Raw genomic sequence first — 17,372 nt, forward strand, 5'->3', positions numbered from 1 at the left:
CATACTTTTTCCATACTTTGACAGTTTTGCCAGAACCAAGACAATAATCCTGCTTTCGATTTGTTAAATTGATGGCATACTACAGAAAATCGCTCACTAACTATGCTCATATCTCAAATAGGGATTCATGACTCACCCATCCCGGTCGACATGAAAATAATATTATTTATAATTATTCTAATTTAAATATTATAAAAATGAATGATATTCGACCGCTGTCGCGTTACAATTGCATTTCGCTTATCGTAACTTCCACTACATAAATAACCAGTAAAGTTTTAAAATCGTAGACTCTGATAATGTTGAAGTTATATGAATATTATATCAATTTATAAAATTTGTTGAACTTGGAAATAATTTTCTGCGCTTTGGGAGGATGACCATCACGCAATATCTATGTGACAGAACCATCATTGTAATTATAAATATATAGCTTGTCTTTGAGCGGCGTTATGATACGCCGGCCTACAACACGCATTGTAACTTCATGAAATTTGGTTATTTCTGATATAATAGACAGCGGACACCTTGATGTTGGCTGATGAAGCTAATAAGTGTGACCCACAGATTAGCGGGGAAAATAGACATTTGATCAGCTGTTGCATAACGATTGTAGTGATGTAAAATTATATTTAAAGATACATTCTAATGCAGGTGTTTCCAGCCGATGGGGAATAGACTCACTTGGAAAACAAATTCTTTATATTATTAACTTCATTTATTAAACGTCTGTATGAAATGCCGATCATATATATCTCTAATATTTCTTCGCTCATTTGCTATTCAGCCATTCGTATTATCAGTGGCTTCAATTAGCGAAAATCGATTGGACAGCGGTACATGATCTTCCTCATATAGGTTGTTATTCATTCGTATGCAAAATGATGTGATTGAAATCACTTGATTTGTTAAAATAAAAGTTCATATGTATATGAATATGTATTCGTGGGAGATCGTGGAATCGCTAATTGATAGCATCGCCGGACTCGTTACTGATGAAATGACATATTTCTTACTTCTCGAGTTATAGTAGCGTGCGACAGTGTAGGTTATGGTGGCTTATACCTACCATACGCACAAGGTCGTCAACACCAGGAAGTTTATCTGACCCCTGCAATATATTCGGCATTTGCACATGTAAATTGATGCTACCTTGGAACACTTTGGAAACTTTTCAAACCCTTCCTATTTTTCTGCCGGCTTACCTCACATATCCATTTTACGGAGGCGCAACATTGCGTGTACTGTTACCAGTTCACTGCTCATTAATTTTACTGCGTGCTGTTCCATTCTGGGGGTAGATATTAACTTTCACCAATAGCAATTGTTTACAAAAGAAAGTCTTACCAAATTTTATTGGAGGAGAAATTTTAAAGTGTATAAAGGTTGGGAACCTATCTGATAATTTGTTAATACACTTTTTTATGTAATTCTGCAGATGAGGGTACTGCTAGCAGTGCGTTACCACACTAGATTTACATGTCGTCAGATTCTGTTGTGATTTCCAAATAATCCCGTGTGTATAGGGCATAGGCGCCTACACACCAAATTTGGTTCAATTCCAACCAGTAGCCGCATTGCTACGGGAGAAGAAAGTTTATATTTATTATATAAAAATAAATAACAGAAAATTTGAAAATTTTCTCTTCACCCCATGAAAGTGTCAGGTTGTCTATAAAATCGATGTTCACCAAATTTGGTTCAATTCCAACCAAAGGAAGCAGAGTTATTGCCGTCGAGAAATTTGGATTATGAATAAAATAGTATTTACGGCAGTGGTTCCCAACCTGTGGTACGTGAAGGTCTTCCAGTAGGTACGCGAGTAGATTCTGTTTTTTTCGACCGAAGGGAGTTACTAGCTCAGGTGAGGTTGATTTTGAGTTTTTTGAAGCCGTTGCCTCACGCTATTCCTCATCAGCTGCTAATTTTCCCTTATACGTGGGAATGCGAGCAACGATTTTCATCCCTGATGACTATCAAGTCGAAACCGACTTGTTGCGCCCATACGTGACTTTCGATGCGCTGTAAGCAAACGTATACCACGCATCGACAAGCTAGTGGAAAATAAACAAATGCAGCCATTGCATTAAATAAATTGACATTACCATTGACCACTCGCGATTTTGGTGCGCATAGTAAGCCTACCATTAAATAGATTAGTCTGGAGTTTACCAGAAACGAACATAGACACTTTAACCTGGGTATTTGGCGTCCAGCTTGTTCATTACGATTATACCCTGGAATGCGGTCGTAGGCTGCACGAGTAGTCAAAATGTGAATGGCAAAAAGGTTGGCTACCCCTGCTTTAGTCATAATCTGGCGTTATCCCTGCGTATGCGTTGTGATGAATCAAGATATTTAACTGTCAACGCGAACTTTGTAATTTGGTTTATTACTGTGGATGTGATGGATAATATAATCTTTTTTCAATGTACTCAGAATTGCTATGCGGGCCGGATCTGGCCCACGGGCCGTATATTTGACATTCCTGGCCTAGTTTAATAGAATTTGTTAATACACCTCGCATAGGTCAAATACGTGAGTATGACGTCATAAATTGTGGAAACGCGCGTAACATATAGGTGGTACGCGAGCACTGCATAAAACCTCAAAATGGTACGTGGGTGGAAAAAGGTTGGGAACCACTGATTTACGGTGACCGATTCTTTAATTATTTAAAATAGTGGTGCCCACCGTAAAGACTATTTTATTCAAATCCAAATTTTTCGACATCAACAACTCCGCTTCTATGTAGGCTACCTTCCCCATTATGACCGAGTATGCTGAATGTGCTATTTTATATTATAAGCCGTCCAACCCATAAAGTCGAGACGGTGTTAATAATGGATATATTTTAGCTCCAACTCCCGATGAAGACAATATCAGTAGGAACGAAAACGAGGGCTTCGCGTACGCAATAGTGAATATTCATGAACGAGGTAAGTTCTCCACTGGTCAATGGTTTTTTGCATTCTTAATTATACAATAAAATTGTTCAGAGGGATCTAGAAGACTCTCAATGGAAGATCAGGGTGATCAAAATAATGCCCGTGAGTATTTCTTCCTCAATTAAGCTAGCCAGTATTCTGAATGTCTAGTTCAGGAATATGAGTCACAAGTAATCTCGAGTCATTACACATTTTAAATCAAGTCAATCGTTTTTCGAAGGTGACTCGAGTCAAGTCAAGTTGTCTTTTCGGAGTGGTAGGAAGCATAATTACGTCATTGCATTTCGCTAGCTGTTTGAAATACAGATTGCGTGGTCATTTATTTTGGATCAAGGAACGAATATAGAGTTTAAGATTCATGCCAAAGGCGTTGTATTGCTCACAGAAACTATGTAAGTAACTATATAGCCGTCGTGTATAATTATCAGTTAAAATAGAGTATAGAACCTCAGAAAGTAGAAACGACTTGTTATGATGCAAACACTACCCACCTACATATAAGATACAATTGCAGCATGCACGAATGGTTGACGCATATTATAAACTAGATTCGAATTCTATTTAAATCAAACGAAAGGTTTGGTTAAGGTGAGAACAAAGCACAATCAGCAGTCTACAGAACAGATATAGATATTTTGCTATTAAAATATTTTTCTACTAGTTTATGACAATACATGACAACATACCTGTTTGTGATCGATTTTTTGTGATAGAGCAATGGAGGCTTAGTAAAGCGCACAATCAGTGAATGATTGGTCGCTCTCACAGGTTAGAGGTTACACCTACTTTTCGCTGATTTTTATCAACACCGATTACTGGATGACTTAAAATTAACCGGAAAATTTTGCTCCGAGTCACGAGTCAATCCACATTTCTGATACACCGAGTCCAGTCATTGTTGCATAGTAACTCGTGTCAAGTCAAGTCATCCGAAAAAGCTGACTCGAGACATCCAAACACTGATAGTCGATATGCATTGCCTAGGCATAATTAGAGAAATATCGACGACCACAGGTCAGACTTGTTCAAACTACTCATTTAGTTAGTTGATGATCATAAAACTAATGGTTTTTTGACTAATTCTAGTTCTAGTTGCAGATTTTGGAAATTGAGTATAGTTCTAGTTCTTGTTGCTGATTTTGAAAAGTTTGTAATTCTAGTTCTAGCTGCGAGTTTTGAAAACTTGAGTAGGGGTAGTTCTAATTCTAGTTCTAGTTGAGAGTTTAAAAATTTTAGTAGTTCTAGTTATAGTTATAGTTGCGAGTTTTCAAAATAGAGTAGTTCCAGTTGGGGTTTTTAAAAATTGGATATACTTCTGGTTCTGGTTATAGTTATAGTTGCTGATTTTGAAAAGTTGATTGTTCTAGTTACGAGTTTTAAAAATTGAGTAGTTCTAGTTCTAGTTGCTGAATTTGAAAAGTGAGTATAGTTATAGTTTCTGATTTTAAGAAGTTATTAGTTGTATTTCTAGTCCTAGTTCTAGTTGCAAGTTTTGAAAAGTGAGTAGTTCTAGTTTTAGTTCTAGTTGCAAGTTTTGAAAAGTGAGTAGTTCTAGTTTTAGTTCTAGTTGCGGATTTTGAAAAGTGACTATAATTATAGTTATAGTTTCTGATTTTAAGAAGTTAGTAGTTATATTTCTAGTCCTATCGGTAGTTCTAGTTGCGGGTTTTGAAAAGTGAGTAGTTCTAGTTTTAGTTCTAGTTGTGGATTTTGAAAAGTTGGTACCTCTAGTTCTAGTTGAGAGTTTCAAAAATTTTCTTGTTGCGTTTTTTGAAAATCCAGTAGTTTGTACAAGTGTGCCAGAAGTGGTTGAATCAGTCGTCGTTAATACTCGGGTAGAAGTAGAAGTAATGTAAGTTTATATTAGGAGCAATTTCCAAGGAAGGTAAAGTGTTCTAGGCCGAGAAATGTTGAGTGGAAGTCGCTGGAAATCATTATCATTTCAGAAAATGATGCAAATAGACACTTCAGTACAAAACTCAGAGTGTCAATAGTTAGTATTTGTTAAGTTGTGGTGGAAGCAATCCAAAAATGTAAGCACTGGAGTAAATAACGCAAGTCGGCAATACATAATTAAGTAATGTAAAAAAGTAGGAGTACTTCGTTACTGACGAACTCTTCTTGGATTCTTCGGGATCGAGATTTTAACCTTAAAGACAGAAACACGGTCGGAATTTAATCAGGATTCCGTTTTGTCGGACTGGATCGGGTCCGGATTCCAAAAATAAAAAGATGCGTAGTTACATACGCTTCTACTATATACGGCACAGTTTTTGTGTTACTGTATTCAACGCAGTCTCAACTCCTAATCAAATTCGCCAACTCCCCGGTAAAACTGGTAAAAAATCTAAACAAGATAGCTGATTTTGGATACATTACAGCCTCAGCCGATGATGATGTCTATGCCATATTGAGAGAATGAAGAATACCGCAAATCGGATCACCAGAAATTACACGCTGAATGACTACAGTCATTTAATTACGTTATTGAATAAATCTTGCTGACAATTAACTTGAATTCGAGAATGTAGACTTGCATTTTTGGTTTTACCGGTGATTTGTGTTACCATTTTCCAATTTACGTTGTTAAGCAATGGTTCGTGAATATTGGAATGTCATTGTTGCTATTCCATGTTAAACTTTAGATAACTAAGGTTCACCTGGATACAGTAGCTTGTTTGTGTGTTAGCATAATTATGTATGGCTATTATCTACACGGTAATGGGCAAAAGTAATTGACGTTTGAGATATTCACCCGAAGTGGTCCCTGCAATTTTTCTTCTTTTTTATTGATGATGTAACTTCTGTATTGTAGCATAACCGATTTTGAAGCATCGCTGCGAACTTTGTTTATAGTTTAGTGGTTCTCAACCTATTTGACTTCGCGTACTAGACTTCGAAACATATGTTACGGGCCTGTGAAACTTCAAAAATCAAAATTAACCCTAAATTTAAATGCGACATATGTAGGAAACTTGAATGTAATGTCGGAAACTACATTTAATGCTGCCTTTTTGATACTAGATATTTGTATGTGCATCAGTTTGAGTTTCTGCAAGGCGAAGCTCGCGTGGCCGTGTCAAAGACCACTAACTTGATTTTGATTGGTCGGCATCCTTAAAAAGAAATTCTACTTCGATGTTTGCCATAACTTCGACTGCCAAGTGTCGCTTAATTGCACTGTCGGAATTTAACGATATTTGTGTAAAAAGTATCCGTGTAGCTTCCGCATATAAGTTGTCCGTAAGGAGTTGTAAGCTACTTTTTAACGTGCACTTTTGTGGAACACTTGCACCATTGTGACGAATGCACAAAGTAGACCAATCACAACAGCAAACACACTCCAAACCAATAAATCAGTTTAAAATTTGAAGTTTCATTTCCCTAAATAATGGACAACCGTCCAACTTCTTCCAATTTAAAAATGAGATAAAACAAATTCTGGTATATTCGGCTGACCGACTGAAAACTGGTCACGGACCGGCGGTTGAGAACCACTGGCTTAGTTTTTATGCTATTTCAGATCAGTTAATAGTTCGAATTTGCCATTCACTGAACTATATTTTTGCTGCTTTTTCCTTAATTTGTCTGTAAACGTGCCTGTATTTAATGTTCTAATGTAGCAGTAAGTCGAGATGAGCATTGCTATGGACTCTTAAGTCGACTGGCTTAGTGTGTATATGCTATCAGATCAGCTGATCGTTAGAATTTGCTGTGCAATGAACTAGTTTGCTGCTTTTTACTTGATTTGCCTGTAAATGTGCCCGTATATAATGTTCTAATGTAGCAGTAAGTTGAGATGAGCATTGCTATGGACTCTTCAATTTCAAATCTTTGTGCTTCCTTAATACCACTTGTAACATTAATAGCCGAAGTCGATAGATATATCGATCCCTCCAATCGTCCTATGCATGCTGTTAACATGAATTCATTGTGACTTGTCAATTCTCTGTAACAAGACTAATTAATAACAGTCCGTTCGTGTCTACTATGGACAGTGCCAAATGTAGTTCCGTAAGTCCAACCTGCTCATCGGGGCATGTTTTCATGTTGCCATCATGTGATCAATTTAAACAATACCATTAAGCAACTCTCTATTTCAAAACGTCTGGGAAAATCCAATGTTACGAAATATGTGTGTTCCATGACTTTTTTTTGGCAATTTTGTATCCGGAAGCAATGTATATTGGTATACCTAAGATCACTCTGAAACAGGGGTGTTCAACCTGCGGCAATTCAATATTGTGGAAAACCATGTAGCTGAAATTCTTCATTGCTTGAAAACTTTTCGCACTGGATTCTCGCTGGTTCGCTACATGACACTATGCTAGGCTTACCATATTTTGGAAATCAAAAAAGAGACTTTTTCAGAAATTTCAGACTTGCAAAACCGGAGGAGAATTCTCAAAAACCGGTAAATTTTTCCCACTTTGTGATAGGTTGACTAAAAAAAAAAAAGGGTCATCTTTTCCGCTCAGAGCTCAAAATACCGTTTCTCTCTTCACGTATCCAGGTGGATGACTAGAAAAAAAAGGTCATCTTTTCGCTCACAGCTAAAATCACCGTTTTTCACTCCGAAATACCCGCCGTAGCTTCACTTCTGTGCTAATTCGCGGCATATCACTCGCAATTTGCTCTGAATCTGACCTAAATTTTCAAAAAAGAGGACAAAATCTCAAAAAAGAGGACAAAAGGGCGTCCTCCGAGGGCACTTTCAAAAAAGTCAAAAAAGAGGACAAATCCTCTTAAAAGAGGACGTATGGTAAGCTTACACTATGCCAATGCGGTGTGTACGAATTGCAGCCGTGAATAGCCAAAACGTTGAACACCCCTGCTCTCCAGCTTTATGCTTTCAGTTCAAAGTACATTTCTGCCAGATTGAAAGTATGCACTGAATTTTATGTTGCGTGCGAGTGCTGTGTTCAGCACTTGTACTGAACCTTTCGTGAATATGCCTAGTAGTTCTTGTGCATTTTTGCCATCTCCGCAATAACTCGTCATCGCGATTTTGGTTTCAATGGTAACGGAAAAATACTTCATAAAGAAATGGATTGAGTGATCATATCGTCTATTTAATGCGACTAACACTCGCAGAGTGCCAAGTAGTAAACTGGATAGCTTGAGATTGTCTTGAGAATGGGACTTCAAATCAGATCCTGACTATAGTTCCCCGGCACCTTGCAATGTACTTCTAATCAGTATAAGCTGTTGAAATTATAAATAAATATACCAGGACTGATATTGTCAGGTGTCACACTGATTAATTATTATTATATGGTGATTTACAGGAATGGAATGGCGCCCAAATGCCGGAACCGCTCCGCACTGCTTTTACGGCATATTCGTCTGCTTTCTAATACCTTACTATACCCAGTTGGAGACGCGCGGTATCACCACACAATAATGAACTTCCTTCGATAGCCTACATTTCATTGTGACGAAACACGTATTTTTGATTAATTGACTGTTTTGAAACGAAGATGTTTGTCCGCCAATGGTCCGCGGGCCGCATCCGGCCCGCGAAGCAATTCTGACTAGATCAGGGGTTCTCAGCCCATTCTTTGCTGTGGCCCATTTTCCGGTTTGAAAATGTGCTGTGGCCCACCACTTATCTTAGAGCAGTGGTTCCCAAACGGTGGGGAATTCAATGGTGTCTTGTGGGGAATAGACGCATTTGTTATACAAGATAGTCTACATATTTACGGAGACACATGAACGATTACCATTACCAGTTAACTGCTCCGGAATGTATGTATCGAAAATTGTATTGCGTGTTGATCAGAAAAAATCATATTAACTCTGGATAACCAATCATGGCGTCACGAACGCATCGAGCACGACCAGTATGACGTTGAATAAAGATTTCGCTGAATTTTGAGGGTTACCGGTATCGGTTCACAACAGGTTTTATGTTGCAGTTATAGGCGATTGTCTTGCGCACTGGTGTGGCTGTGTGACTTATGTAGGCTACTCAAACAAAGAAATAACTACTCCGTAATGACAATAGTTGAAAGGAGATACGACGATAGCTTTAGGCAGTGGGGAATGAAAACTCGGAATAAATCTGAAGTGGGGAATGAAGACAAAAAGGTTGGGAACCACTGTCTTAGAGTCATAACCCCGTTCAATGCGTGTTAATCGACGGCGCCGATATGCCTATTTTTCTAAAATATGCGCATTTTACTCTACTGATGATATTTAAATCTAGATTTCTCTGGACATTTTAAACCGACTCCAAAGATTGATGCGTTCCGCTATAAATCCTCAATCCATTACCATTCCTTGCGGTGGTGCAGTATACCTTCACCAGAAATTGCTAATAATTTGCAATTATGGCTATTTTTTATCTTACACTAATACGACCTGCCGGAAGTACTGTACATCAATTACACCTCATTCCGAGTTTATTGCACACCTCTTTCAACGGCATATGACATATGATCCTGCCTGAGTACTTGGTTACTTCAGCATTACCTTCTAGTTATTATTAGCGCAAGTTTTTGTTGCAGTTAAATCAGTGGAAAGTTGCATTTATTTTTGAAAAAAGTTGAAAAGTTGCATTTTGCTCGGTTGACTAAAAAAAACGGTCAATTTTCCGGCTCAGCTCCCGAAATACCCGTAAAAGCGTTACTCCGGTGCTGATTTACGGTGTTTCAGTCGAATTTGGCCATGTGTTTCACCAAAATCGAAAATACTTTCATGAAAAATCGAAAAAGTTGCAAAATGTTGCAAAAAGTTGCATGAAAAGAATGGACAAAAGTTGCAAAAAGTTGCACTATAAGATTCCTTCAAACAGCTTAAAACAGCATTCTACATATCTTACAATTATTTAGGAAGCTGCCGAAAGCTGTAAAAAAGTTGCAAAAGTTGCAAAAACTTGCCCTGTAGTTATTATACTCGAAATTATTTTAGTTGCTGTTAGCCGTAGGTTGTCATAACCAGTGGAAAAAGCCGCCTTTTGTCCCTCCCGTTTTCGACATGTACATGCTGACTCCCTGTGCCATTAAGTAGTCTCATGAGAGTCAGATGAAAGGGTTTATGAATATATTTTTAGCGTTTAACATAACTAATATACCTAAACTTACATTAATTCTAAAATTTTATAAATAGCTTCGTGGCCCACCTCAAATGCTCCTGTGGCCCACCCTTTGAGAACCCCTGGACTAGATTTTAAAAAATTGTAATATCCAGCGCATTTCTTACAAATGTTCAGATTTGTAGTACGAAATACCGTCTTTGAAAATCTGCTCAAGTACGTATGTGCTCATTGACTGTATTGCTATATCCCAAGCAGGATATATATATTGTTACCAGCATAAGGATTCGAACGCATCATCTGATGCAGATGATATAAATTCTGGACTCTCCGCAAAAAAACAGTCCCTCAATTTCATCATTTTGGTCTCCCTCCGATGATACTCCCACTTGACAGACTGTAAGTAGAGAAAAGTAAGTAGAAGTAGCTGAAAATTAAATTTTCCTGACCAAGCACTGCAAGTAGAGGAAAACTACTTGAGTATACTCCACAAAAGTAAAAGTACCCCGCCCAAAGGCTTCATGTACCCATGGTTAAGAACCGCTGTACTAAATTAATTTTGTGAGTTATTTCGTTGACAACTGTCTTAGCTTCTTTTGGGAGAGTGAGATTTCATTGGGTCTTCGTTGTATTGGAGACATTGCCGGTTCATTGGCTATCGGCGATACCGTTGAATCGGCCTCTTCGTTTTGCTTGCCTTCCACAGCTCATCTCAGTGTAAGACTTGGAAAACTATATTTCTCGTTGTATAATTAGTCTAATTAGAGCAAAGTATCGATAATCTACTTCGTGAAATATTTGTTTGCTCTACATCTAATCTAATTTATGAAATGTTTCCATGCTCTAATTTTAATTATAATATTATTTCTGGATTTTCTGCAGATGCTACAGGAGAACTGTATAGTGGAAACGAGTCAAACATGTTGTACAGACATTTTCTATTCTTATGATTATGAGTATGAGCTATTATTTCATATGAACTGACCTCGAATCAATGTCCAAGTGTTTGCTGATTCAGAAAATTTAATTCGAATTGAACTGCGTAGCTATAATTCTAATCTAATTTGGAAACGCTGAAAATTTTCTAGTTACCCATCAAGTGTGCTCAATATACCGAGATGGCTAATAATACCGTTCTTTGATTGGTTAATCGGTTAGTTCGCAGTCAAGGGTGGATAATTATCTTTCTCGGCGGACCAAATGTGAAGCAGAAAATACGTTAAACTATATTCTACGACGTACAGTTAAATTTCTAAATTGAAAGCAGTGTATTAGTTAACAGATGATGCCAAGTGGGTGTTTTAATATTAGGCCGTGTGGCTTGGTAAAATAGCCGTCCTGATTTGCTAGCTCCGTTAGCAGGTCCGCATTATGCATTTCACAGATTCCTTACACGGAGACCTGCTCGGTGCTCATAAACTAAAGACACCGGCTCACGGCTGACCTCAGTTAACAAATATTTAGTGCTCCAAATCTTGTTGCACTGTGGGTCTTCATCCGCACCTCTCAGTGCTTGGCATAACCAGAGCTGTAGAGTCGGAGTCGGAGTTTGGCTAATTTTCGCTTGATGGAGTCCGAGTCGTGAAAACTGTAGTGGCTGGAGTCGGAGTCGTGGAAAAAATACTGACTGGGGTCGGAGTTTGTGAAAATGACCCTAACTTCGACTCTGACTCCGACTCCAACTTCTTTATCACTGTTATTAGTAACGATACAGATCAGGGGTGGTCAAACCTTGCCCCGCAGGCCAATTGTAACCCGCGAGAATGTTTTGTGAGGCCTGCGAAGTAATCCTCGAAATTAGATGTAACATCAGGTAAAATGGCAAGGCCAACCAATATTTGATTAGCCTTACCGCGAAATTTGCTGATGACTAAAACATCAGTTTCAACGCATTGGCGTAACCATGGGCCACATTCATCGCAGATCTTCGCACATGACCACAAAGTAAAATATTCCGTAGCAGATTGGTTTTACTTGAAATTTTTCTTAGCACTTAGCATTATTTATAGTCACATTTCTTGCATTTAGTACTGGAACCCCTCCTGGGAATTATAAATACGCATAGTTTACAGAATTGAGTCCAACTACACTCTCGCAATTAGGAGATGAAGCATTTGCACAGATGACTGAGTCATGTTGACCGAAACCGTCGATGTTGCTATGTCTAAACATCAAATAATCCTGTCCTTGCCAAATGAGCCCATTGCTATACAGAGGCTGCCCCCAATATATGCAAATAATATATTTATTAATCGAATAAATTCATTACCTTTGAAAAAACTTACAATTGATTTGCATAGAGGAAGAAAGAAGCAATATGCATCTTCGCGATACAGGCACAAATTGATGCAATTTATGGAAGTAGGCTATACTAGAGTTGCATTTAAAACAAAAATCAATTTAACACAAACATATTTGAAACAAATATGTTTAAAACAAGGCCCTAATTTAAAACATGTTTTTTTAAGCCATGACGTCAAGAACATTAAATTGTGACGTCATAGTGAACTGACAATTGAAAATATAGGGTAAAAATAGCTCCTTTGACGAAATATATGTAGGCTACTATTGCTGTAGAACAGTGGTTCTTAACCTTTTTTCCTCCAGCGCCCCCTTTAAAAAATTATCGTGCTTCAGCGCCCCCCACTTCATATTGTAAGGACTGTAATATAGGCTTACCATATTTTGGAAATCTAAAAAGAGGTCACTTTCTCAGAAATTTGAGACTTGCAAAACCGGAGAAGAATTTCAAAAACTGGTGAATTTTCCCACTTTGTGATCGGTTGACTAGAAAAAAGGTCATCTTTTCCGCTCTGAGTTCAAAATACCGCTTTTCTTCCCGCATTAATTTGTTAAACTGGGGTCATTAAGAACGACTACCAGAGATATAACTTGTGGAGTGCCACAAGGTTCAGTCCTTGGACCGACTTTTTTCCTCATTTATATAAACGACATTGTTAATGCATCTTTATTCCGCACAACGCTATTTGCTGACGATACTCACCTCTTCATAACCTCCAACACTGTCGATGGTTTGCGTGCATCTGTGAATATGGAACTCCCAAAAGTGTCGAGATGGCTCCAAGCAAACAAACTAAGTTTGAATGCAGATAAGACCGAGATTATAGAAATTAAACATGGAACGGCAACGACCGATTTTGCAGCTTCGTTCCGCTTCGCAGAGGCTGGAGAGGAGAATTGTTTTGCGTAAGCGACTGTAGGATTTCTGGCAATCCAAAAGCTATCTTCCCGAGCCCAGAAAATATTGAATCTGGTCTTGATCGAAAGCTACTGTTGCACCGATTCCGAAAATATAAATTAAAATAATGATCAGGCACTGATCCACCTAGAATCTGTCCTCCAAGTCTGAAATATCGGCATTGTTCAGAACAATCGGGTAACCGCAACACAATGACCATAACAATGACCCGTTGCGACTCTCCGATTGTTCGAACAATGCCGATATTTCGACTTGGAGGACGGATTCTAGGTGGATCAGTGCCTGATCATTATTTTAATTTATATTTTCGGAATCGGTGCAACAGTGGCTTTCGATCAAGACCATATTCAATAATTTCTGCGCTCGGGAAGATAGCTTTTGGATTGCCAGAAATCCTACAGTCGCTTACGCAAAACCACTCTCCACTCCAGCCTCGGCGGAGCGGAACGAAGCTGCAAAATCGGTCGTTGCCGTTCCATGTTTAATTTCTATACCGAGATGCTCGTTTTAAATAATGCCAGTCATAATTTCACTGTGAACATCAATCATAAACAAATCTCAATATGTGACTCGGCAAAATATCTCGGCGTCACCATTGATTCCAAATTGTCTTGGAAGCAGCATATTGAATGCACAATATCAAAACTAGCTCGGTGTGTGGGAATAATGACCCGTCTCCAATCTTTGGTTTCCAGATCAGTGCTACGAACCATCTACTTCTCTCTTTTCCACTCTCATTTGCAATATGGAATCGTAGTATGGGGAAATGCATGCACCACATTTTTGTGCAGAATTCGAACCCTGCAAAACCGTGCGATACGGCTGATCTCATCTGTACCTTTACGTACCAATTTATCGCCTTACTACCGTAAGCATCGAATTTTGCGAGTTGATGAACTATATCGCCACGAAGTATCAAAAGTTGTTCACAAATATTTTTCCAATAGTCTGCCTCCTGTGTTTGATGACTTTTTCATACCTGCTAAACATGTCCATTCCCATTACACGAGATCCTCGTCTAAAGGAAACATCTACCTACCCCCACCCAATAGCAACCTAACTAAGAGATCTATCGACTACTCGGGACCTATCATCTGGAATGCATTACCACCACATATCCGTGAATTGCCCTATAATAGATTCAAAAAAGCCCTACTTGATCACCTCTTGTCGTTACACTAACACTGTTGCCCTACCTCGCCCAGACATTGCTTCATTGATCATTTGCCACCATTGTTTAATTTTTTTTCTATATTCCTTTAGCTAAACATTTCTTTACAGCCAGACTGTTCAGAGTCAAGTGTACCTGTTTGATGCTGGTGTGATCAGACTAGATGACCTTCACGGTCTTATCGATCATTCCTATCTAATACCGAATACTGTGCACGCATATTTTCTGTACCACCATCACTGCCGTTTGTTATGTATTTTGGTTCGATGAAAATAAAGACTCTCTCTCTCTCTCTCATCTTTTCCGCTCTGAGTTCAAAATACCGCTTTTCTTCCCGCATTGCTAGGTGGATGACTAAAATAAAAGGTCATCTTTCCGCCCAGAGCTAAAATAACCGTTTTCACTCCGAAATACCCGCCGGAGCGTCAGTTCTGTGCTATTTTACGGCATTTCACTCGCAATTTACTCTAAATCTGACCTAAATTTTCAAAAAAGAGGACAAAATCTCAAAAAAGAGGACATAAGGGCGTCCTCCGAGGACACTTTCAAAAAAGTCAAAAAAGAGGACAAATCCTCTTAAAAGAGGACGTATGGTAACCCTAGTAATAAAGATAATGGGAGAGAGGGAGGGCCGTTACAGCACTTCGTCAGCCCCCCTAAAACAACGATTGTCTTGGACACCCATAGCGTGATGAACCAAACTTCTGAGGGCTTCGCCCCCAAGAACCCCGTCGCGTGATTTCGATGGTCATAAAAGTTTATGTGACCTGGTCGCCCTAGGAGCCAAAATTTTCTACAATGCATGAATGGCATAGGTTGTAATTGCATATATATGTCACTATAAACTTTTATCCTCTCAGCCCACGTAATCAGATTTACCAGTAGCGCTGAGTGAGCTGTTGTATTGGCAAATGAAGGCCACGTAATTAATAATTAAACGTATTCGGGCGTGCCCGTTGGTACAAATAAATCGTTACATGTTATTTTGTTAACTCTTGTCCGCTAAAGTCAAAAGATATTTAAACGCATAAGCGTATTAAACTAAAGTAAGCAAACCATTCAAAATTGGTATTTTGCCACTGGCAAACAATTTTCTCTGGTGGATTTTATTTCTCCTGTGGGGTGCAGATTGCGACGACATGATCATTTGGCACGTGCGATTTAAGCACCTATGGACAATTAGACTTATATACATCGAAGTTTACGCTCAACATCAGGGCAATCCTCTTCAGCTAAGGTTTTCTCGCTGACGATCGTTTTGGCACACTTCTCGGAGTCCCATATTCGCCGAAACTTCATATGTCTTCGTGCATCGTGGCGTGGTAATGGCCAACGCCGAAATGCCTATTTCCATTTTCTACAATTATGCATATCCTTCCGTGGGGGAGTCGTCAAAACATAATGTTTAATTTATGTTCAAATTGTTCATTTACCGAAATAATTTAGGGCACCCTTCGAGCTAACCGATTGGGGGTTTGGGTTGCAGCAGTTTCGGTCTTGGTAAGAGATCAAAGTTCAGTCGGTCTTTTTGGGACTTTGGTATTGGAAATATTTTGCGCTTTAATTGCGCTCGAAGACCATTCGACTATAATAAATCATATAATAATTGTGTGTGATATATTCAGGGGCAAATCAAAGTTGTTATAACAACAATCGGGTACGGTCTCAAAACCTGTGGTTCGAACCCTCCCGAATTCACATCGGCGATTGGCAATACGGGGAAATTAATGGTATTGGATTGATTTTGTCTTAGTGCTTTGTGTAACTATATTTAAGTCAACTGAGAATGGGATGCATATATATATATGCTCACATTGAATTTAGTACTGTACCCAGTTATTAATTTTACCATGAATATATTCCAAACAAAGCAACTCATATTATATTACGTTCATATATGAGGTTGTGAACCACAGCACGATATAGTATCATCCTTTATGATACTATTAAGAAATATTCTGACGATTGGATTTTGTAGCTCTCAAATAAAAGTATGTTTAGTTATTCATTTCGTAAACAAAGCTTCAAAACTTATTTTATGTACAAGGGGCTCTTACTCTCAATCAAAAGTGATATACAGTGCCTCCTTCTTCGATAATTTTGTTGAGAATAATCCTGGCAAGCGTGATGGCAGTGTTTTAAATAACAGGAAATTGGCGATCTAAAAGTACGCGCAATTCGTTTCCTATGAATTATAATAAGCCTCTACATTTATGAGAACATATATAGCAAACATCGTCGCGAAGCGCGGCCAAAATTCTGGGTTTGACATATATTGTAGAATGTTAATTCGTTCTGAATACTCATTAAGGATATGTCCTACTACCACATCCTCTACGGTGAAGCCATTTTTCTTCAGCGCCCCCTTATCGCCTTCCTGAACCCACCGCCCCCATATCGCCCCCTGACCGTTTCCGCCTCTTTAAAATCGCCAGCGCCCCTTGGGGGGCGCTGGAGGCAACGTTAAGAACCACTGCTGTAGAACAAACTATTTTTAGCGTTCCAACCATTTCATATCGATATACGTCATCTATACCGAGTGGTAATTGTCCGTAGGCTCATACAACATGTTTTTTGTAAAGTATTTACACAATTATGGCGTAATTTTACAACTTAAAAAAAAACAATTTTTTAAAGGCTTTTTTTTAAAAAACACTGTTTAAAACATGTTTTAAACAAAGTGTTTTAAAACACCGTTTGTTTTAAATGCAAACCCTCGGCCATACCATGATATTGTGACAGAGTAAATATATCGTCTGGTTGTAAAATTGGTGTGAATATAACCAAACGCTCCTTCCCACTTGTCAAAATTAAAAATATTTGTCGTGTAGCTTAGCTGCTTGGGTCGAACAGATGATTTAGACTGCAAGTCCTGGTCCTTGAATACTTTTGACTAAGTGCATGTAGACTAGACATATGCTATTTGACTACTCTCTAAATTTCGTTTATGACCAATATCTACCAGAAGTGTGTGTGCTTGTTTGTTATGTGGTATTC

At 38.5% G+C, this 17,372-nt stretch overlaps 2 protein-coding genes across 3 annotated transcripts in view; one reads left to right on the forward strand and one right to left on the reverse strand.

Annotated features, from left to right (window-relative positions):
• LOC145439799 (uncharacterized) overlaps positions 1-8,010 on the forward strand; it is a 57,463-nt gene extending 49,453 nt beyond the window's left edge. Inside the window, exons 13-15 of one of the 2 annotated variants that reach the window (XM_080317431.1) lie at positions 2,859-2,939; positions 3,000-3,050; positions 5,330-8,010. In XM_080317431.1, coding sequence (XP_080173557.1) covers positions 2,859-2,939; positions 3,000-3,050; positions 5,330-5,370 — 173 coding nt within the window. In that variant the 3' untranslated portion in view covers positions 5,371-8,010. The remainder of the gene's footprint in view (positions 1-2,858; positions 2,940-2,999; positions 3,051-5,329) is intronic. The other variant, XM_080317433.1, reaches the window with a different exon arrangement.
• The window catches only part of LOC145439804 (uncharacterized), a 291,614-nt gene that overhangs the window by 175,443 nt on the left and 98,799 nt on the right, over positions 1-17,372 (reverse strand). The gene's annotated exons all lie outside the window — the stretch shown is intronic.

The sequence above is a fragment of the Botryllus schlosseri genome, chromosome 5, assembly GCF_051294905.1.
Source record: "Botryllus schlosseri isolate E-star chromosome 5, Bs_hap1, whole genome shotgun sequence".
Lineage (NCBI taxonomy): Eukaryota > Metazoa > Chordata > Ascidiacea > Stolidobranchia > Styelidae > Botryllus > Botryllus schlosseri.